This window comes from Saccostrea cucullata, unplaced genomic scaffold (assembly GCF_032062105.1).
Source record: "Saccostrea cucullata isolate Sc308-1 unplaced genomic scaffold, CSIRO_AGI_Scuc_v1 ctg1130, whole genome shotgun sequence".
Taxonomy (NCBI): Eukaryota; Metazoa; Mollusca; class Bivalvia; order Ostreida; family Ostreidae; genus Saccostrea; species Saccostrea cuccullata.
Window position 1 is genome coordinate 386,114 of NW_026937409.1, and position 23,590 is coordinate 409,703.

The 23,590-nt window shown below is 34.3% G+C and overlaps 3 protein-coding genes across 6 annotated transcripts in view; 1 reads left to right on the forward strand and 2 right to left on the reverse strand.

The window, feature by feature from the left end:
• Positions 1-582: 582 nt before the first annotated feature.
• Positions 583-7,823, reverse strand: LOC134248158 (tripartite motif-containing protein 2-like). 2 transcript variants are annotated; one of them, XM_062730570.1, is made up of 3 exons: positions 7,719-7,823; positions 7,476-7,619; positions 583-2,281 (listed from the first exon to the last, which is right to left on the reverse strand). In XM_062730570.1, the coding sequence occupies exon 3, from the start codon at positions 2,273-2,275 to the stop codon at positions 611-613; it is 1,665 nt and encodes a 554-aa protein (XP_062586554.1). In that variant the 5' UTR covers positions 2,276-2,281; positions 7,476-7,619; positions 7,719-7,823; the 3' UTR covers positions 583-610. The 2 variants fall into 2 exon arrangements, with proteins under 2 accessions (XP_062586554.1, XP_062586555.1); XM_062730571.1 differs by lacking the exons at positions 583-2,281; positions 7,719-7,823 and adding an exon at positions 4,789-7,091 and having other exon boundaries at positions 7,476-7,612.
• A 178-nt stretch (positions 7,824-8,001) lies between these two features.
• LOC134248145 (uncharacterized) lies at positions 8,002-9,840 on the reverse strand. The gene has a single exon (XM_062730555.1). The coding sequence runs from the start codon at positions 9,838-9,840 to the stop codon at positions 8,182-8,184; it is 1,659 nt and encodes a 552-aa protein (XP_062586539.1). The 3' UTR covers positions 8,002-8,181.
• Positions 9,841-18,968: 9,128 nt separating this feature from the next.
• LOC134248159 (RNA-binding motif, single-stranded-interacting protein 1-like) overlaps positions 18,969-23,590 on the forward strand; it is an 82,622-nt gene continuing 78,000 nt past the window's right edge. For all 3 annotated transcript variants that reach the window (XM_062730572.1, XM_062730574.1, XM_062730573.1), the window contains exon 1: positions 18,969-19,070. In XM_062730572.1, coding sequence (XP_062586556.1) covers positions 18,984-19,070 — 87 coding nt within the window. In that variant the 5' untranslated portion in view covers positions 18,969-18,983. The remainder of the gene's footprint in view (positions 19,071-23,590) is intronic.

Below are 23,590 nucleotides of genomic sequence, written 5' to 3' on the forward strand. Positions count from 1 at the left end.
AGTTATACGGCTTTTTTTCTTTCGTAATATACTCATACCTAATTGTTTCAATCTTATGATATTACAAATTGGCAGTCTTTGATGTCTTTAATCAACCTTTAAAATAACAATAAAAATCTGTTTCTTTTTCTACTTAGAAAAAAGTCACTCCAGTATTTTTTTCGTAAGAAATATAGGCATAATTGAAATATATTTACGTATTACTCACGATAGAATAATAGTGGTAAAGCATTATGCCTTTTTATATTTTCTTTAATAATAACTATTTGAACCTAAAGTCATATTGTAGAGCGCAAGGAAAATGTTAATTTTAGTCAGTAACCACAACTTTATTTCAATCTTCTTTATGTCTACATAGATATTTGATCAGAAAATCTTCACAACAAACACTGTGGTCGCATGTAATCATGTGATCGCTGGCTAGAACAGATATAAAAGTTAAAAACTATAATAAAACATCTTGAATGCGCATGAGTAAAATGTCTCCAAATAAGTACTTTATTTACAAAACATAATTACTAATAATGTTCATTTTATGCACTACAAGCATGTTACAATGTAACACTTAATACCGGTACTGAGTATTCATAACAGCAGATATATATTTCATTTATTCCATGTACTTTATGACTTTTACATCACCTGTTTTAATTGATCCTACCCATAACCTTCCTTCACTATCCAGACTCAGTCCACAAGGATTCTCAAGACTACAGTTGTAGTTGTCAATACATTTTAAAAACTGTCCATCCTGATCTAAGATATGGAGACAGCTATTGTTAACATCACTTATAATGATGTGACTAAGTGAGTCTGTCACAATTTGTACAGGTTGGAAAGGATTATTCCTCCTGACAGGTGAACCGTCATACCGGAATCGGACTCTTCCTGTCTTGTTGACCACTATCACTGTCTTGGCATTCATATCAGAGGCACAAATGTCCCCATTGTTACTCTCCACTACATGAAGTCCACCTTTACCACCACTAAAAATTCGCTGTCCATATTCATCTTTATAAATTTCTTGCATTGCCTTCTGTTCTTGAAAGCGGACAATTTTGTGATAACTTTGATCAGGAGTACACATAGTAATTAGTATGTCCCCTGATCTGGTACAACACAGTCCCATTGGATGCCATCCTTGGGATAAAGTGATTAGTTTCTCTATCCTCCCATGTCTGACCATGTTCACTATTCTTCTTAGATAATCACTATAAAGCAGTTCCTCCTGTCTGGTCACTGTTATATCAAGTGGATAAGGTTCACATTTAGTACTGACCATGTCCTTTACAAACCCATGTATATCAATACGTCTAAGTGTTTTATCTTTGCCTTGAACCCAAGCTTCATTAGTTCCAACGCAAAAAACTGAATTTAGAAATTCTGTTCCGGATGGAATATTTGCAATTACTTTAGCTTTGTCCAATAATTTTCTTACAGATAAAACAGCGACTTCATCTGTCAGATTTAAAATGGATATCTGTTTCAGTGTAGCTTTGTACTCTGCTAACTGTACGCTAATTTCACACCCCTTGACTGTCTTGCTTTTTAGGGCAGGAATAGGTACATCAATATCCGTAGGAATATCTCGGAATTCTTTCAATTTTGATATGTGACCTGTAACATCAGTAACTTTGTTAGACTTCAAGATTTCATTGTTTTCTTTCATGATAAGAACTAATTTTGGCCCTACATTCTGAAGCAAGGACTGGTGAGATTTGAGAATTCCAAGTTGTTTATCTTTCATTGTTCTAATGGTTGATTGTAAAGTGTTGAAAATATTGTCAACTTCTTCATGCCAGCTTTTTCTCAGATTCTCCCCCTGTTTCTCCAAAATTTCAAAATTTTCTCTCAGCTTGGATATCTTTTGATCCATTTTTGCTTCACCTAAGGTAAACCTTGAAATATAAGTCTCAGTTTCCTTCATTTCTTCCTTGATTTCTTCTTTTATCTGTTTCACAATATCTGTCATGCCTTTGACAGCATGGCCGTGATGAGGACCTGTGAGGCATTTGAAGCAGACAGGGACATCACACTGTTGACAATGCCCCTCACATCTTTGTCTTGGATGTGAAGGACAGGAGGGGAATACCAGCCGCTCTTCCCTGTCCGTGAAAGGAACAATATCATGTGTGTGAGACCTCAAGCTTTCTACATGTTTATTTATACAGTCCCCGCATAAACTGACTTGGCAGTTGTTACAGAATTGCTGGGTGGGGTTGTCACAAAGGTCACACGTGATCACATCTTGTGCCCAGGTGGACGACGAAGCCATCTTCTCCTGTAAAATAGTTGTTGGATTGATCTATTTTGTTATACAAAACTTCAAATTTTTGGCGGATTTGATTGACACATCCTTGCACTTTCTTAATCCTTCGGAAAAGTGGCAATCTTGTGAAAGTGCAAAGATATATCAATCAAACCCGCCAAAAAATTTGAAATTTTAATATCTTTTATATGAAATAAGATTTTTAATTAATTTTTGTGTGAAATGCTATAAAAATATATATGTCGAAATATTATAGAGAAAATAACTTCAAATCTGTGTCCAAGTACCTTTAAACATTCTAACATTTCTAATGTTTTGCTAAGCGGGCATTAAATAATCGATGGTTGTCCGCTGAGTGAGATGTTGAACCGGTCGATGAGATCAAGATGTTGGACAACTTACGTCACAGTAGACAGCACAAAATAACATATTTGTAGAAAAAATGATAATAAAAGGTATAACAAAACTTTTCTTGACTATGCTCTTGGGCAAAATGCGTTTTGTCGATCCTTGAACCAAACTGTCTGGTTCTTGGGTCCGACAAAACGCATGTTGCCCTCGAACTCAATAAACGTATAATAGTACTTGCGTAAAACAAGCTACTTTTTCACAGAGACGTAAATAAGTTTAAATATTTAGATATCTAATTATGTTTCTTTTTTGTGAATTATTTTAAGATGTTATAACTTAATGGTAAACTTTGAGTAGTTTTACCCGTTTACCCCTCCATTTCCGATAAGAAAAAAAGGAAATACCCAAGAAGTTTAACTTACTATTTAGTCTTGAAAAGTCAGGGATGGATCTAAGAATACTTGTGAACGGTGATCTTGTTCTGTGCCCAGGAGGACGCCATCTTGTCCTGTAAAATAAACTCTAGATTATCAATAATACTGACATATACATTGTAAATGGTCTCCCAAAAATTACTTTCACAGAAAGTTTTATCATTTATTGATTGAAGTAATGCTTTTTCATGTTTCGATCTTAGATATTAATAATAACAGGTGAAATTAGCTGTTACCTGTCTGAAAATCTAGATGGAAATACCCACGGAAGTTTAACTTAAGTTTAATCTTCTTAGACGAAGAAAAACAAGGTATGGATTTAGGATTTCTTGGCACAGAATTTTAAAGGATTAATTTTAATTCTTAATGTCTAACAAGATCTTACTAAGTCAGACTTTTTAAAAAATAAAAATGCCTTGCAGAACAAGTGTAACAACGTAATTACTTTTGGGTTAATGCATCTGCTAACCTCATAACCTCATACATTATCAAAATTATGCATCTTTATCATGTTTATGAACTATGTTATTGTCTTTTTTTTAATTACAGCTGTATTATTTATCAATCAGGCAGTGGATTGCATAATCAAATTTTTCCTTTTTCCCTTTGAATGTTCGCCCACTGGTGGTTGACAGTACACTATATGGAATACAATAAACTTGCACAAAACTTATTTAGTTAACAAATCTAATTTATCTTAAGGTATGCTAGACTTTGACATAAAAAAACAAGACATCTGATTTTAATTCAGATAATGCAAAGAAAAAAATGATAATGTGGATCACCTTTAAAAGAAAGGATTCTTCTCACACAAAACTGTATTTCCTGTGTTTAAAAATTAATGAAATTTTTATAGTCAAGAAGACGATATTACTAAGTGGTGGTATTAGTTAAATTAGTTTTGACCGTTTTATATTAGAGTCAAGGTCCCGTCAAGGTCATTACCTTTTCCCTGGTCATTAAGAATAAAAATAACTGCATCATATCATGAGATAGGGGTCTTCTACTTCAAAAGATTAAATGTTTTTCTTTTTGCATAAAAAGATCTTACCATATATGATCTATAAGATTACCAAATTGTCTCAAATAGTTTTTGGCTAATCTGGATTTTCTCTCAGACTGTTTTTCTCAATTTTTTAAGGATATTTAAGTTATTTTTATATGCGCCCTATATTTAAATTTTTCTTATTTTCACATATGGTAAAGCAGTCAAATGGAGATACAAAATAATACAGAAAAAGTTTTGACCATTTAGTAATTAGAGAGTAAAATCACTTTCCATGGATTTTTGGCTCATATATCTGTACTTAGAGTTGAAGCTTTTAAAAGCTAACATAATTGTAGATTGTTTGGAAATTCATATTCGTTTGATATATTCTAAAACTTTAGTTCCTTATTATTAATTTAGCTTTGAAAAATTCTTCTAGTCTTGATTGTGTAAAAATTATAATTAAATTCGTAGTTCTATAATAATTTTGAGAAACAGAAAAGAAGATATTTTCATACGCCACCATTCCGCCAAAAACCTGCTAGTTTTTGAACACAATTTACCATTTCTATTTAAAGATGTACAGTTGTGATTAGGAAAGAAAAATATGATCTAAGATATGAAGACAATCATTATTAATTTTTAACATCACTTATAATGATCTGACTGATCACTGAGTCTGTCACAATGTACGTTGGTTGGAATGGAATTGGATTCTCCCTGTCTTGTTCACCACTATAACTGTCTTGGCATCCATTTAGGCACAATTGAAATATATTTTACTTATTATGTTGGGGACTTATGATCACAATGGAATGTTTTTGCCTTTTTATATTCTTTTATATTATAATTAACCGAGCGTCACATTGTAGAGTGTAAGGATAACGTTCATTCTAGACAGAAACCACAACTTTATTCAAATTTTCTGTATGTCTTCAAAGAGATTCGAACAGAAAATCAACACTTGTAATTGATTGCTGGCAGAACAGTTATAAAAGTTTAAAACTATAATAAAATATCTTGAGAGAACATAAATAAAAAGTCTCCAAATACTCTATATAAGAATACAGTTTTTGAACCATGTAATTGTTAATTTTATGCACTACAAGCCTGTTTCACACATTGTGTATATAACAATAGACATATACTATATGTGTACTTTAAAAAGCGGATTTCATATTTTAGCTGCTTTGGTGCAGACAATAATGCGCTTAATTATGAATACTGCTGAGAAATCATTGACATACAGGTATACAATATACGGCATGAACATATGTAGCGCTTATTCACGATTACACCAACAATACCATACCCAGCGATTGCGCTAAATTTTGAATACGCCAAATTATGTATACGTACAGTTTTTGATATTTTTTTCATTCCATGTACTGGATGACTTTCACAACACCTGTATCAAATGACCCTACCCATAACCTCCCTTCACTATCCACACTCAGTCCACAAGGTCTATCAATACTAGAATTGTCCACACATTTTAAAAACTGTCCATTCTGGTCTAATATATGGAGACAGTTATTATTGACATCACTTATAATAATATGACTTAATGGTTCAAGCGCAATGTTTCCAGGTTGGAATGGAATAATCCTCTTGGCTGATGTACCATCGTAACGGAATCGGACTCTTCCTGTCTTATCCACCACTATCACTGTCTTGGCATCCATATCACAGACACAAATATCTCCATTGTTATTCTCCACCACATGAGCTCCTAATTCTCCACCCTTTATAATTTGCTGTCCATATTCATCTTTTTCAATTTCGTGTGTTGGCATCGGTCCCTGGAATCGGACAATTTTGTAACGACCCTGATCGGTAGTACACATACAAACTAGTATGTCCCCTGATCTTGTACAACTTAGCCCAAATGGAAGCCATCCTTGGGGCATAATAATCAGTGTCTCTATTCTCCCCTGTCTGACAATGTTCACTGTTGTAGTGTGGACATCACTGAATATCAGTTCTCCCTGTCTGGTCACTGAAAGGTCACTAGGAGAAGGGTCACACTTAGTGTTGACCATGTCCGTTACTGACCCCTGTATGTCAATACATCTAAGGGTTGTATCTTTACCATGAACCCAAGCTTCATTAGATCCAATGCAAATAACTGATCGTAAAGGATTTATTCCTGAAGGAATGCTATTAATTACTTTAGCTTTGTCCAATAATTTTCTTACAGATAAAACAGAGAATTCATCTGTCAGATTGGAAATGGGTGTCTGTTTCAAAGTAGCCTTGTATTCTGCTAACTCTATGCTGAATTCGCTCCCCTTGACTGTGTTGCTTTTCAAGGCAGGGATTGTTACATCAACATCTGTAGGAATTTTTCTGAATTCCTTCAGTTTAGATCTGTGACTTGTAATATCAGTTACTTTGTTAGATTTCAAAATTTTCTTGTTTTCTTTCACAATAAGTTCTAAATTTGATCCTGAATTCTGTAGCAAGGACTGGTGAGATTTAAGAGTTCTGACTCTTTTATCTTTCATTGTCCTAATGGTTGATTGTAGAGTGTTGAAAATGATGTCAATTTCTTCATGCCAAATTTTTCTCAAATTCTCTCCCTCTATCTCTAAATTTTCAAAATTTTCTTCTAGTTTTGATATCTTTTGATCCATTTTTGCTTCACCCATGGTGAACTTTGAAATATAAGTCTCTGTTTCCTCAGTTTCTTTCATTATTTCCTCTTTCTCTTTTTTGCACAATATCTGTCATGTCCATGACATCATGGCCGCGGTGGGGACCTGTGAGGCATTTGAAGCAGACAGGGACATCTGTCATCACACTGTTGGCAGTATCCCTCACATCTTTGTTTTGGATGTGAAGCACATGACGGGAATACTAGCCGTTCCTCCCTGTCCATGAAAGGAACAATATCATGTGTGTGAGACCTCAGACTGTCTACATGTTTATTTATACAGTTCCCACATAAACTGACTTGGCAGTTGTTACAGAACTGCTTGGTGGGGTTGTCACAAAGGTCACACGTGATCACATCTTGTGCCCATGTGGACGACGAATCCATCTTCTCCTGTAAAATAGTTTTTTTTTTTATACCTTTAAAATTGACTGTGTTTCTAAACAAATGTACCGGTATATCTTTTAAAAAGTCTTTACATTTCTAATGTTTTGCTAAGCGGGCATGAAAAAAATCAATGTTTGACCGCTGAGTGAGATGTTGGACCGGTCGATGAGATGTTCGTCCGCTTACGTCACGGTAGGCAGTACAAAATAACATGTGGATAAATGAAAATGAAAGGTATAACAAAACATTTATTGGGCAAATTGCGTTTTGTCGACCCTTGAACCAAACTGTTTGTTTTTTGGGTCCGATAAAACGCATGTTGCCCTCGAACTCATGAGTCAATAAATGTATAATGTTATAAATTACAGGTAAACTTAGAGTAGCCGTTACCTGTTTAGGCTTCCAAAAGAAAAAAAGGAAATAACCAAGAAGTTTAACTTTCGATTTAGTCTTGGAAAATCAGGGATGGATCTAGGAATTCTAGCGAACTGTGATCACGTCCTGTGCCCGGGAGGACGATGGAGCCATCTTGTCCTAAAATAAACTTTAGATTTATTATTTAATTTATAAATGATACTGAGATATAAATTGTCTTCCGAGATATTATAAATTACAGGTGAAATTAGCTGTTACCTGTTTAATTACTTTCCATTTCTCGGAATCTACATGGAAATACCCCCGGAAGTTTAACTTTCGGTTCTATTTTAGACGAAGGAAAACAAGGAATGGATCTAACATTTCTTGACACGGAAAATTAAATTTATTTTAACAAGATATAGATCTTACTAAGTCAGACTTTTTAAAAGTAAAAATGCCTTGTAGAGCAAGTGTAACAACTTAAGACCTGATTTTATGCTTTTTGGTGTTTCTTTTATTTCATTCAACTACACTCAAATGGTAGAGTTCAAAGAATAATGTTTATTTCAGATTCTAACCAGTATTCTATTTCTTTAAATTTTTATGTATGTCTATAAAAAATGAACAGAAACTCAATAATCTACTCCTCGATAGAAAAGTTTAGAAAGTTAAAAAAAATTTGAATATACATGACTGTACAACTCTCTGAGTTCATAACATCCGATATATTTAATGTGTTTTATTCCATGTACTTGATGACTTTTACATCACCTGTATAATACGATCCTACCCATAACCTTTCCTCGTCATCCACACTCAGTCCATGAGGACTTACAAGACTACAGTTGTCAACACACTTTAAAAACTGTCCATTCTGATCTAAGATATGAAGACAGTTATTATTAATATCATTAATAATGATCTGACTAAGTGAGTCTGTAACAATGTGTATCGGTTGAAATGGATTACTCCTCCTGGCTGGTGTACCATTATAACGGAATCGGACTCTTCCTGTCTTGTCCACCACTATCACTGTCTTGGCGTCCATATCAGCTGCGCAAATGTCTCCATTATTATTCTCTGCCACATTAACTCCCTTTTCCCCACCTTTAAAAATTTGCTTGCCATCTTCATCCCTATCACATTCTTGTGCTGCCGTCTGTCCCTGAAAGCGGACAATTTTGTAGTGACTTTGATCTCGAGTACACATACTGACTAGTATCTCTCCTGATCTGGTACAACACAGTCCCCACGGATGCCATCCCTTAGGTAGAATAATCAGTGTATCTATTCCCTCATGCCTAACAATGTTTACTGTTCTAGTGTTCACATCACTGAATATCAGTTCTCCCCGTTTATTAACTGAAATATCACTTGGAAAAGTTTCACATTTAATGGCGACCTTATCCTCTACAAACCCATATATGTCAATATATCTTAGGTTTTTATCTTCATTATTTACCCAAGCTTCATTCGTTCCAACACAGATTAATGAACGTATAGTTTTTTTGCCACAGGGAATGTTAGCAACTACTTTAGCTTTTTCCATTAATTTTCTTACAGATAAAACAGAGACTTCGTCTGTCAGATTCGATATGGATACCTGTTGCAGTGTAGCTTTGTATTCTTCTAACTGTATGCTGAGTTCTCTTCCCTTGACTATGTTGCTATTTAAGCCAGGCATCGATACATCAATATCTGAAGGAATGCTTCTAAAGTCCTTCAGTTTTGATTTGTGGCTTGTGACATCAGTTACTTTGTTAGACTTCAAGATTTCCTTGTTTTCTTTCATGATAAGTGCTAATTTTTGTCTTAAATTCTGTAGGAAGGACTCATGAGATTTAAGAACCTTGAGTCTTTTATCTTTCATTGTCTTAACGGTTGATTTTAGAGTGTTGAAAATGTCGTCAACTTCTTCATGCCATATTTTACTGAGTTTCTCTCCCTCTCTTTCTAAATTTTCAAAATTTTCTATCAGTTTGGATATCTTTTGATCCATTTTTGCTTGACCCAAGGTAAATCTTGAAATATAACTCTCAGTTTCACGTATTTCTTGCATAATTTCGTCTTTAATATGTTTCACAATATCTGTCATGTCCATGACAGTGTGGCCATGGTGGGGACCTGTGAGACATTTGAAGCAGACAAGGACACCACACTGTTGGCAGTGCCCCTCACATCTTTGTCTTGGATGTGAAGGACAGGAGGGGAATACCAGCCGCTCCTCCCTGTCCGTGAAAGGAACAATATCGTGTGTTTGAGACTTCAGGGTTTCTACATGTTTATTTATACAGTTCCCACATAATCTGACTTGGCAGCTGTTACAGAATTGCTGGGTGGGGTTGTCACAAAGGTCACACGTGATCACATCTTGTGCCCAGGTGGACGACGAATCCATCTTCTCCTGTAAAAAAGTTGTTTTTTTTATACCTTTAAAATTGACTGTGTTTCTAAACAAATCTATATCTTTTAAAAAGTCTTTACATTTCTAATGTTTTGCTAAGCGGGCATAAAAAAAATCAATGTTTGACCGCTGAGTGAGATGTTGGACCGGTCGATGAGATGTTCGATCGTTTACGTCACGGTAGGCAATACAAAATAACATGTGGAAAAATGAAAATGAAAGGTATAACAAAACATTTATTGGGCAAATTGCGTTTTGTCGACCCTTGAACCAAATTGTTTGTTTTTTGGGTCCGACAAAACGCATGTTGCCCTCGAACTCATGAAGTCAATAAATGTATAATGTTATAAATTACAGGTAAACTTAGAGTAGCCGTTACCTGTTTAGTCTTCCAAAAGAAAAAAAGGAAATAACCAAGAAGTTTAACTTTCGATTTAGTCTTGGAAAATCAGGGATGGATCTAGGAATTCTAGCGAACTGTGATCACGTCCTGTGCCCGGGAGGACGATGGAGCCATCGTGTCCTAAAATAAACTTTAGATTTATTATTTAATTTAAAAATGATACTGAGATATAAATTGTCTTCCTAGATATTATAAATTACAGGTGAAATTAGCTGTTACCTGTTTAATTACTTTCCATTTCTCGGAATCTACATGGAAATACCCCCGGAAGTTTAACTTTCGGTTCTATTTTAGACGAAGGAAAACAAGGAATGGATCTAACATTTCTTGACACGGAAAATTAAATTTATTTTAACAAGATATAGATCTTACTAAGTCAGACTTTTTAAAAGTAAAAATGCCTTGTAGAGCAAGTGTAACAACTTAAGACCTCGGAACAATAACTGGCAAGAAATATGCAGCTTACGTCATTTCTATCTGTTACAATCAAAACATTCAATGATAGACAATAAAATGAGCGGGAACAATTCGACGCGGACGGCCGATAAAACATTCGATTGAAAATTCTAATTTGAAATTCATTTTCAATCCACCTGAGCTGTTTTCAAAAATCAAGTCATACTCTGTCTTAGCTGTTAAGAATTCAGCACAAATGTTGTTTTACAGAAAATTATTTCCATTTTTAAAAGCATTAAGTCAATATGCATTTAAGAATCTATAAATAGTAACTCAAGTCTTTATGCTACATAATTGATCATGTGATCAAGTTTGAGCCAATCGGAGAGCTTGGAAAATATAAGAAAAAATACAAATTATATTAATATGAGTTTATAGCTATAATATAATCTTAAGGACACTAGTAAAAATCATAAAAGACATTTTTCATGTGACGGCCATTTGATGTTAGAAGGGGGGGGGGCGTGTCAAAAATTGTCGAGTCAGATCATGCTTTGTACCTATTAAGACCGCGGAACATTAACTGGCAAGATTGGAAATTGCAGCTCACGTCTTTTCTATCTGTTACAATCAACAAATGGAATGGGTGGGTACAATTTGACGACTTTTTCTAGACGGACTAGAAAACATTTGATTAAAATTACAGTTTGAAATTAATTTTCAATCCACCTTGAGCAGCCTTTATTTTAAACTAGAAGGCAAATCATTACTGATTGGCACAGTAGACAACTACCTGGTAAGTTCAATTTTGGAATAGTTTGAAAATAATAATTATATAAATCAAAATTTTCTATCCGGCGTTTTAAAGAAATACCACGGTATATGAAAGGACAAATATTTGTTGTCTGTTTAGTATAATTAACGTATGTATTAGGGGGGCTTAACGATCTTGCAAATAAATAAGAACATTTTTCAGTAATGACAAAACTAAAAAAAAAAGCTACTGTCATCCTAAAAATAAATATATGGCATGATCTGACTCGATAATTTTTGACACACCCCCCTTTCTAGAATCAAATGGCCGTCTCCTGAAAAAACAATGTATGTCTTCTTTGACTTTTACTTGTCTCCTTTAAATTATGATATAGGCTTTAAACTCATATCAATATAAATTTTAACAAAGATGTATTTGGGAAGTGAAATCATTCGTCTTTTTGATCATAAATTCACACTTTGCTTTTGAAAACAGCTCAAGTAGAAATAAATTTCAAACAAAAATTTTAATCCAATGTTTTCTTGGCCGTCCGCGTCGAATTGTACCCGCCCATTCCATTGTTTTGATTGTAACAGATAGAAATGACGTAAGCTGCATACTTCCAATCTTGCCAGTTAATGTTCCGCGGTCTTAATTTTTAGGTTGACAAGAGCTTTTTTTTGTTTTGTCTTCAATGAAAAATGTTTGACAACTTTCTTTATTATTTCCAAGATCATTACCCCCCCCCCCCCAACGCACACATACATAAATTACTGTAGAAGTACTTTTTTCCGCGTGGTAGTAATTTACGCTATGTACGCGTACACAAATCAGTCTAAGATATCCGCGTAATTTTTTACCCGCGGATTAAACAGAAATTGAGTTTCCGCGGAAATATGACCCCGTGGAAAAAACTACGTCTACAGTATACCAAACAGAAATCAAATATTTGATTTTAATTCAAAGAAGTGTGGTGGTTAAAAAGGAAAATGATAATGTAGGTCACCTTTAAAAACAAATAAACTTAAAAACTTGACTAGAAATTTTAACAGTATATAGCTCAACACATAATTATGCAATGCAAAACAATCGTTTTTAAGGGTTTACAAGGGTTGATCGGAAAAGTCGTGGACTCTATAAAATTAAAACCGTTTAAAATACATCAATGATATTTTTCACCGTTTAAGTAACAATATCTTTTTTATTGATTTAATAATGTATAATGTATACTAGTACATCGTTAGTTTTATTTATTAAAGCCGCTTAACCCGAAACAGGCACATATTATCTTACACAATAAAAGTACGTCATTACATAGATACTATATAAAAATATATTATAAGATTGATTTAATAGTTTATTACAACAATCCTTACATGGAAAACGCAGATCAAAAACCTTATTGACAAACAGTAGTTCCTGACGGAAGTTAAGATCTGTTGTGAAGTCAATTTTGAAAAAAAATAAGTTTATCGGATATATCTAATAATGAAGATAATTCAAACCCGAGTATTTTTTCTTTATTAGTAGAAGCCTTAGTCATAATACATCTTTTCAAAATTAAGAAATTAATTGAATATAATCCATAGTAACTTTTACATTAATATGCATATTTAAAGAATAAAAGAGAAATCAGATATTTTAAATGATTTTTTAAAAGAGCTAAAATATTGTCCGTGTACAGGTACTATATGTACTTTGTTGTGAAAAAATGCTCGGGTCTGTTCTTCATGAGATAAACATGTAAGCGATAAATTTAATTTTTCGAAAGTGATTTCACGCGATATCAACAATGATCAACATAGGATTATTTTTTGTGTGACCTAACAAAAATTATTTTTTTAACTTTTGAATTTTGATATCTTTTAAAAGAAAAAGACGTTGGGGATATAATTTGACAAAAGTTGAAACAATTTATGGACAATTGTTTTTCAAGAAGAAAAACGAATATATACTTTTAGCGATTAGAATCGGACCAAGCGGCTTTAATAAATTGATGTTTTTTAAAAAAGCAACGATATTTCCAGGCGGCACAATCATGTAAATTACGTTTTTCTACCTACATGTAAGTGTGACTGAAAAAATACCTGTCACAGCCTAGTCTAGGTATTGTAGTTGTAATAATGAACACAAATACGGCTGCTGGGTTCGATACTATTTAATATATACGTAATCAGAAAAAAGAAGAGGGTGACCTGAAATATAATATAAACTGTATTTAACATCTCTCACCTCACACACACTTTACGCGAATTTATTTAATCTTAAGAATTTTGATGATTTAGAAATTCACTTCAGTTAAATAAAATGATCAAATAGATACTGGATAATTATGGACAAAGAAATAATTTAACAATTATTTCTTACCGTAATCCTAGACTGAATTTGTCACAATATCATAAGATAATTTGTGTTGGGGAGAGAGAGCGTCTTCTCTCCCCAAAGTCTAAGGTTGGAGTGCTCGAGAAGTTAGTATTGGCGCGAATGCGCAGGAGACTTAAAACATTTTTGTTATGTAATCCTTTGTGCTTTTAGTACATTACATGGCATAATAGATTTGGATATTTAAAACCTGTACATTAAGTCACCTGTAACCGTACATTAAGTTGACAAAACTCTCAATTCTTAACTTAATCGACAGCGTTTTGTCAACTTAATGTACAATTAAAGGTAACTTAATGTACAGGTTTTAAATGTTGAAAACAATACATAATTGAAATAGGCAATTAAAGTTTTGATTTAATGAACAATCATACATCAATATCAAACAATTGTATATGAAATGTTCAACAGTATATCATCTTTGGAAATGACAAATCCAATGCAAAAAAGACACGTGTAAATCCTGATGCATAATAATTTTAGAACATCCATATCCAAAAGTTTCTTTATTAAATACAAACGTCTCATCCTCTTCACAAAATTTGTTAATGAATGCTGGACGTGGTAAATCCATTCCATGAATGTTTAAAATATATCTAACAGCAATTTAAAATTTAAAAGAAAAAAGGTTATTTCCAGATGAAATAATAATCTCACTAGATGCACTGCAGGTGGAATCATTTTTGGGACAGAGATCACAAATATTATCTTTTCATACACTTGCCATCATCTGAATCCCTAATATTTCCATGAATTATTTCATTTTCGCTCTGTTGCTATTCATTGTTGGTTCAATTGTAAGATATCTGTGGCCCGTTTTTTCTGTTATAAACTGTTTCCTCAAACTTCATACAAGGGGGTCGCCGTTGTTGTTCTCAAAGAATGTTTCGTATCACAGTGTCCCTTAAAACCTGATTGTTAACAAAGATTTGCGATAGTTTTTGTCAAAACTTGAACACCAACTTCAGAATCTGCAAACCTACAAGCCTCTGCTTGTGTCTACCTACTGTAGAGTATTTACCACACTTTGGCCCGTATTTTGGAGAAATATGTATTACTTTCTCCATCCAATGAGGACATCTTCACTCATGAAGCTTTACATGGGAAGTGGTCACCCCAGAACAAGTGAGCTATCATTTAAATCTAAATTTACCTGGCACTGTCCATTAAGTTAAACAATACAGCTATTGTTTTTGCCCCCACTTTCTGGACAATCAAATGTGTTACGTAATCATAGCAAATACATCACCATCACCTGGGACAGTTTATTAAGTTAACAATAGAGAAAATATTTTAAGTTGGATAAAGTCCTCAAACTGTCCATTCTGTGAGAGAAAAAAACTATTCTCGGCCCTTCGGGCCTCGAACAGTTCTTTCTCTCACAGAATGGACAGTTTTCGGACTTTCTCCTTTACATAGAAAAACCAGTTTAACCACCACACTCGGATACTCTCACTGACCACTCACCCGTATAAATGAATGAATGAATGAATGAATAAGGCAGTGAATGAACGTAGTAAATTCCGTAGTGACGACGGAATTCACTAGTTACTATAAAATTATGATGCCTTATAATAAGATATGAAAATGAAATGAATGATAATTAGTAATATTAATCAATTAATTATAATTCACCCTGTGACATACCCGTATTTTTTTTTACTCTGCCTTTGATTTCTCATCAGAATCCGTCAACGATGTTAAAATGCACGATGATTAAATATATAACATGTCAAAAATGCGGAAAGAAGGGTTTCCAAGGCCACTTTACTTCTTAATTTTTTGTCTTTTGAGCCATACATAAAGAGTTTGTATATTTTAAAAAAACTTAGGTGGATTGAATATAAACCACAAAATTGAATTTCGATCTGTTTTCTCAGACGTCCGCGTCGAATTGTACCCGCCCATTTCATTGTTTATCATTAAATATTTTGACTGCAACAGATGGAGAAAAAACTTAAGTTGCATGTTTCTAATCTTGCTGACTATAGACAAGGAGGATGAGCTACAACTAAATATTGTATTACAGATGCGATTATTTCAACTTTATCCACTGGTATGCTTCCTTTAAATACTTAGGTATGAAGTAATAACTAGTGCTTCCAACTATCACCATGCGTAAATGTGTTTACATCTCCCAACTTTTTCGAAACTGAAGAGCAAATCCAAGCAAATTTTGAAATGAAGGCAGGCTGCCGCTAATGACAGATGAATTGATGTTTCATGGATCTCAACAACAATACACGACTCTAATATTTAAAAAAAACCTTCCCACAAGTAATTGTGATTTTGTATGTAGTAAAAAGCCCTGATTGCATTTTTAACGAGAAACGTTGTCTGTGAATTCTGCAGAGAAGGAAAGAGATGGGTTTGCCTCCAGTGTGAGATTTTCCCTTGAGAGTTGGTCTGCTACTCTAGAGTGCAGGGGCCCATTTCAGGCACGTAGCATCGTTTTTGAAATTGGAGGGGGGGGGGGGGCAGCAGCGAGAGATTTTTTTTGGGGGGGGGGGGGGGCAACTTGTGGCCAACTTTTTCCAATGCCAACTTCTTTCAATTCCGTTTTTTGGCATACAATACTACATATCACTTTACTGTGCTGTGAAGTGGGGGGGGGGACCAACCTTTCGATGAACATTTTCAATAGTAAAGGTAATGTTGGGAAAAAAGAGGGCCCCCCTGCCCCCTACCTGCATTTAACAAAAGAACTTGCGACTACTTAAGACATGCAAGACTTATTTCAAATTCTGAACTTTCAAATTAACACAATATTGAAAATGATTAAAATACTGAAAATCAGTCCCCTTCCCCTTTCAAGTTTCAGTCGCAAGAAGGAGAAAGGGGTTGGTTTTAATCAGATTGATATTTTTACAACAGAAATTTTGAACAGAATCATAATTTTCGCATTTTTTCATCAATCGACTTAAAATTTTGATTTTATTCTTAAGTTCTTTTGTAAAACGAGTCCCAGTTTAGAAGGGGGTAACTATTGAGGGGAAATTATTCGCACAGCAAAGCAGGCGCTATATAAAAAATCAAAGTAAAGACGAAGTAACCTTGACGTTGTGTTCCAGAGCCCAAAGAAAACTACACGAGCAACCTGGCTCTCATAGGGCCCCACAATAAAAGCCAATAAAATATCATTGAAGATCTTAAAGCTAGCTCAACCAATCAGAACACAGCTATTAAAAGTACTACAGAAAGACTGGCAATATGGATGACACTTCCTGTGTAAAAGAAAAACGTGGAAATGTGACTGGAATGTCAACACGTGGTCGAACTTATAAAAAAGATAAATAATAAAGGGGTTTTAACGTAAGTAGCAACTGAAAACATAAGGTAAATAGAATTACCATACTAAAATATGAGCAATTATACGTCTCTACATGTATATGAATTAAAAATTCTCGAATGGGACCTTAAACAACATACAATCAATAAATCAATGACCTATTATAATTACTTGTAAAATACAATTGAATGATGCATTTATTCAATATTATAGAATGCATACTACTACCAGACTAGCTTCAGATTCTGGATCTTGCCTCAATTTTCCAAATTAGTGACCATGTAATTTTTTTTAGAGCAGGTCCATTCCCAAGTAACTAAATGTCTACTTGGACCAACCTTTCAAGGATGATACATCTCCCAGCCTGCTTCAGATGGAATGATGGACCTGACCTAAGTCTGGGCTAAAATATATATTATTCCAGTTGATGAGTGAATAAAAAAATTTCAATTTTAGCCTTACTAGAACAAAATTATCATGGATGAAGTATGAGATGGACACTTCCAGACCAGCTTTGGATGCTGAATCTGACCTACTTTTTCCAGATGAGTGACCAGGGTAAAGTATTTGGAGTAGCTCTATAGTAAAGTGGCCTGTTAATTATGATTAAACTTGCATAGATGATGCATATAGGGATTGACACTAGGGATGGGTATCGGCAAAAATTTTGTATCGCGATATATCACGATTTTTTCCCAAAATATCACGATAATATCCTGATATTTTTACAATTAATTTTTACAATGATTTTTAATGAATTGTCATTATTTTTCTTAAAAATATGCTAGAAAAACAAAATTTCACTTTTAAAATTTTTTATGTACATAAAATTAATCATGTTTGGATGGTAAGATGCTGTTCTTTTCACCTTTTACAACATTTTTTAGACTTTTTATAATTGTAATTTGAAAGATTGGACAAATAAATGAATAATTTCTGGACTTTATATTATGAACCTATATACCGGTATTTAGGTCTCCGTATCACGATACGTATCACGCAACAAAAAATCGTGATATACCGGTATACCGATAAAATCGCACATCCCTAATTGACACGTCCAAACTTGCTTCTAATGTTGAATCTGGCCTACATATCATTGATTTAAGTGAATAGGTGTTTTTGGAGTAGGTCTATTTTAAGTTCTGTAAGTCTTACTTGAACAAAACCTGCATGGATAGTGATTTCGGGATGCACACTAAATAGAAAAAAATGTAAAATTTGCATTACTGATAGATAAAATTTGTCAAGGTGAGCTAAGTTATCTTTGATAACCTATGTTTTTCTCACCAGGTTTATGGTAGTTGCTGTTTGGAAGACCCTGTCTTTTTTCATCTTTTGAACTTTATTTACCTTTACTTAGAAAAAAAAGAACAGCTAATCAAACAGATTGACAGATGCACAGACAAGGAGAAAACCTATAATCCCCTCAGGATGGGGAATATAGATTTTTTAAAGTAAATGTGTGAATTTTCATGCAGAATTGACCATAAATGTAGTAGTTAAATTTATGTTATAAGAATTAATTCTGTATGTTACTTAAATTGTTTTCATAGTAATGTATTTTTATCTCTGAATCAAAAAATAGATGTAGATATATAAGGACCAAAAATGTTTTTTCCATTAACTTTTCTTGAAGTTTTCACTAAAATTGGTAAAGAAATTAATTAAACAGGCACTTTAAGTTCATGAAGGTAGCCCTTTTACATGTTTCTAACAATCTTAAGGCAGACAGATAATAGATTGCCCAGATTTAAGGTCAGAAAGCCAGGAAGATTAAATTCTTCACTCCTGATAATTAAAACTCCTGTGATGTAGAGATTATGCAATGTGTAAAGCAGTACATGTACTCCAAATATAGGGGTAACCTGATTAACAAGTATGAGCCCAGTTCTGGGGAGGATTGAAATAGCATGCCTGGATTCAGTGGAACAGAAGAGGGAGGACAGGGACAGCAGGTGCCCCCTAAAGGAGTACACCACAGGGCAGGGTTTTATAAGGTCTGTATATATAATGTCGACTTAGCAGACTTACACATGTATTATATTGACTACACAGATTAGCATATTGACCTTTCATGAATTAAGGTAAGTGTCCATTAGGTATATATACTAGGCATAATTCATGTAAATCAGGTAGTATTCAGGGGAAAATCTTATATTTTAGAAGGGAAAAGATGGATACTTGTCTGAAAAATTGAAGGTTTATGTTAAATAAACTATAAACTGATCATGTTCTATTGGTCTGCATATTTTAATTCCATTTTACAAAATATATGTGCAGGGATACCCCCCCTTCATTTTCTCTTTGGTTGACAAATTCAAGGGGGGGGATGAGCATTATTTTTTATGTCCTTGACCTGACTTGACCGTGATAACTTCCCAGCTGTTTTTTTTTTCTACCCTAGATTTCATTAGAAAGGAGTCAATGAACAGTGTAATAAATGTAAAAATATTAATTCAAGATCTCAAATCATGTTGTCAAGAAAATTCAGATTTTGGATAGAGAGACAGTTAAATCTTGAACAATAACCCTCCTCATCTCACCTGATTCTACCCCACCATTACTTTCAATTCAAGCTGGAGGCATATAATTTTCAATTTCACCTTAAATAATAATAATAATTTTTTAACCAAAGTTTTGTGGTAGTAAATGGTTTATCAGAACCCCTTTTCAGACCTTTACTTAAGGATTATAATAGATAGATGCAACACATACCAAAGTTCCACAGCACACATGGAATTAAAACAACTGTAGAGTCTTACTCTCAAAAAAGATGGTCCAATTTTATTCTGAACTGATAAAATAAATGTGTCAAATTCATGCAGATCTGTTTCAGTTTCTACGGGCTAGTCCAAACAGGATTAGGTTTATCCAGATCAGAAATCTAGAATAACCAACAAAATGTAATCTATGTAATGTCCAAATTTGATCCATGTAATATCTTCATTGTAAATGTTGTAATCCATATAATGTCTGCATTATAATTGTAATCCATGTGATGTCCATATTGTAATTCTTGAGAAAAAGGCACTGTATGTCTGGAACAGTTTTGTTAGTTAGGAGCGAGTTTCAAATAATGTTCCAGAGAATTGATCTTGACCTTAAATTTGACTTTGAAATGGGTAAACATGGTAAACTTTTCTATGTTGAGAAGGAAAGCTAGTACATGTGTTTGGAATCTCATTTTCTGACTTGCATTTATATATTTAATTTGTCAATGAGATCATAAGTATACAATTAGAAAGATGGCTATAGTACCAGTGTTTTTTATTTGGCCTTGACCTTGGATCATGAAATGGTGAAAGAAAATAAAGCTACCTTTGTTTAGAGGGTTTATTTTTCCATTAATTATCCTTAAATAGTTCAGACTGAGAAAAAATGGAATTTTTATGCCCCGCCATGAATATGGCCTGGGCATATAGTGTTTGTCATGTCCGTCTTCCATCCTTCTGTCCTTCCGTCCTTTTGTCCTTCCTTCCTTCCGTCACACTTTGCATTTAGCTCTGTTCAAAGCTAAGTTTCAAAGAAACTATCCAAGATATTTTCATCAAACTTCATAAGCTGATAGATATTGATGAGAGCTATGCAACTGCATCAACATTTTTTGACCTTGACCTTTCCTTTGACCTTGATCTCACTTTTCTTAAAGTAGTGTTTAGCTCAGTGTTAAACATACCATTCAAGATGGTGTTATCAAACTTCACATGTTGATACAAACTTGCACGGATGATGCATCTAGGAAAGAACACTACCAGACTTGCTTCAGATGCTGGATCTGACCTACATTTTCCAGATGAGTGACCAGGTTAAAGTTTTTGGATCAAGTCCATTCCTAAGGAACTATAAGCCCTACTTGGACCAAATTTGCATGGATGATGCATCTAAGGATGGACACTACCAGACTTGCTTCACGTGCTGGATCTGACCTACATTTTCCAGATGAGTGACCAGGTTAAAGTTTTTGGAGCAGGTCCATTTCCAAGTAACTTTAAGCCCTACCTGAACCAAACTTGCATGGATGATGCATCTAGGGATGGACACTACCAGACTTGCTTCGGATGCTGGATCTGACCTATATTTTCATTCCCAAGTAACTTGTCCTTATGAATTTAACTTGCATGGATGATGCATCTAGGGATGGACACTACTAGACTTGCTTCGGATGTTGGATCTGACCTATATTTTCATTTCCAAGTAACTATAAGCCCTACTTGAACCAAACTGATCAAATTTTATACACATACAAATTTTCATGTTGCTTTTCAATATATCCTCAGCGGGGCATTCATGTCCTATGGACATATTTCTAGTTAAATGATATATCAATCACCATTGTGATTGATTACCTACTGATACTAGCTATGACATTCAGATGAAGTGGATTACAGAATTTTGAGCATTGCAAAAGTTGAGCCCATATTGGAAGTGATTTCAGTTTGAGGGGAGGGTGGAGCAAAGCTATATATTTTCAGGTGGGAGGAAATTTAGCTATCAACTATGAGAAATTCCTTGACAAGCCAAAAAAGGGGTCATTATACATTTTTATTGAGGAGGCATGAGAATTTAGTAGCTGCAGTTTTATCGTACAATAAAACTTTTTCTTGAATTTTGAATGGCTGAATAATTGCAGTACTTCCTTTACTCCAGTTGCATGTAAATGTAATACTATTCAGGACTTGATTTCATGGTTATTCCAAAATACCTTGGACTGAGGGGTTTTCCCACCCATAATGATGCGCCCCATCATTCTAGTATTCATTCACAACTCCCAGTTAGAGGAGGGATCCCAGACTCCCTTCTACTTTTTTATTTCCCTCACTTTTTCAAATCTGAAGAATTAATTATACCCTGTGATTCAATTTTTTTAGTCTACTATGGTGACAATTCTTTGTCAGCATAATTATTGGTATCTCTTGCTTTTTAGTACTTTTTCAAAGTATTTGTTCTTAAAAAAATGCATGAAAAGAAATAAGACTGACTTCTGTCATTTAAACAGCAAAAGTTTCAAATTATCTCTGAAGTATATGTCAGAGAATGTGACCTAGCATATATAATGGACAGTATTTAGTTACCTTGACACAGACAGTCTGGGCTATTTGAAGAATATTGAAATAGCTAGCCTTCCTATCATATGTTTAAAACCATTAAGTTAGAAAAAAGACTTAAAAGTAAAATTTGTTTCATATTTCATCTATTTCTTTGCAAACCAGAATGCATGTACACATTGTTTTTAACTTTTAAACGAACAATAACTTGTAATTGAGAACATATAGTATTATGAACAATGTATTTTAAGGTCACCTGAGTAAACTCAGGTGACCTATTGCTATCTGTTTTCATCCATCGTCGTGCGTTGTGCGTCGTGCGTTAACATTTGAACATTTTCAGCTTCTTCTCTGCAACCACGGAACCAATTTCAACCAAATTTGGCACAAAGCATCTATGGGTGAAGGGGAACAAAAATTATGAATTTCATGATCCCTGCCCCCCTGGGGCCTGTGGGGTGGGGCCAAAACCACTAAAATTAGTGCAATCTTTAAAAATCTTCTTCTTTACTCCTGGACATCAAGCAGTCAAACTGTTTGCATGATTGTAATCAGCAATGAGTCCTCTACCAGAATTGTGAAATTCATGGCCCTGGGGTCAGGGGTTCTAGTGCTAGGGCGGGGCTAAATAAGTAGGTAGTGAATATGCATTATTTCTTTTAAAATCTCCTTCTCTGCTCCTGGGTATTAAATAAACTAACTAAGTACATAGTTATGATCAGCAAGAGTGCCTCTACCAAAATTGTGAATTTTATGGCCCCAGGGTCAGGGGTTCTGGTGTTAGGGCGGGGCTCTATTGATTATATAGTGAAAATACATGAATTCTTTGAAAATCTTCTCTGCTCCTGGGTATTAAATAAACCAACTAAGTACATAGTTATGATGAGCAAGAGTGCCTCTACCAAAATTGTGAATTTTATGGCCCCAGGGTCAGGGGTTCTGGTGTTAGGACGGGGCTCTATTGATTATATAGTGAAAATACATGAATTCTCTGAAAATCTTCTTCTCTGCTCCTAGGTATTAAATAAACTACAGTGTAACTAAGTGCATAGTTATGATGAGCAAGAGTGCCTCTACCAAAATTGTGAATTTTATGGCCCCAGGGTCAGGGGTTCTGGTGTTAGGGCGGGGCTCTATTGATTATATAGTGAAAATACATGAATTCTTTGAAAATCATCTTTTCTGCTCCTGGGTATTAAATAAACTAACTAAGTGCATAGTTATGATGAGCAAGAGTGCCTCTACCAAAATTATGAATTTTATGGCCCCAGGGACAGGGGTTCTGGTGTTAGGGCGGGGCTCTATAGATTATATAGTGAAGATACCTGAATTCTTTGAAAATTTTCTCCTCTGCTCCTAGGAAATAAATAAACTAACTAAGTGCATAGTTATGATGAGCAAGAGTGCTTCTACCAAAATAATGAATTTTATGGCGCCAGGGTCAGGGGTTCTGGTGTTAGGGTGGGACTGTA

Coding starts and splice junctions, on each gene's coding strand:
- LOC134248158 (XM_062730570.1), bottom strand. CDS start 2,275: ATGGCTTCGTCGTCCACCTGGGCACAAGATGTGATCACGTGTGACCTT.
- LOC134248145 (XM_062730555.1), bottom strand. CDS start 9,840: ATGGATTCGTCGTCCACCTGGGCACAAGATGTGATCACGTGTGACCTT.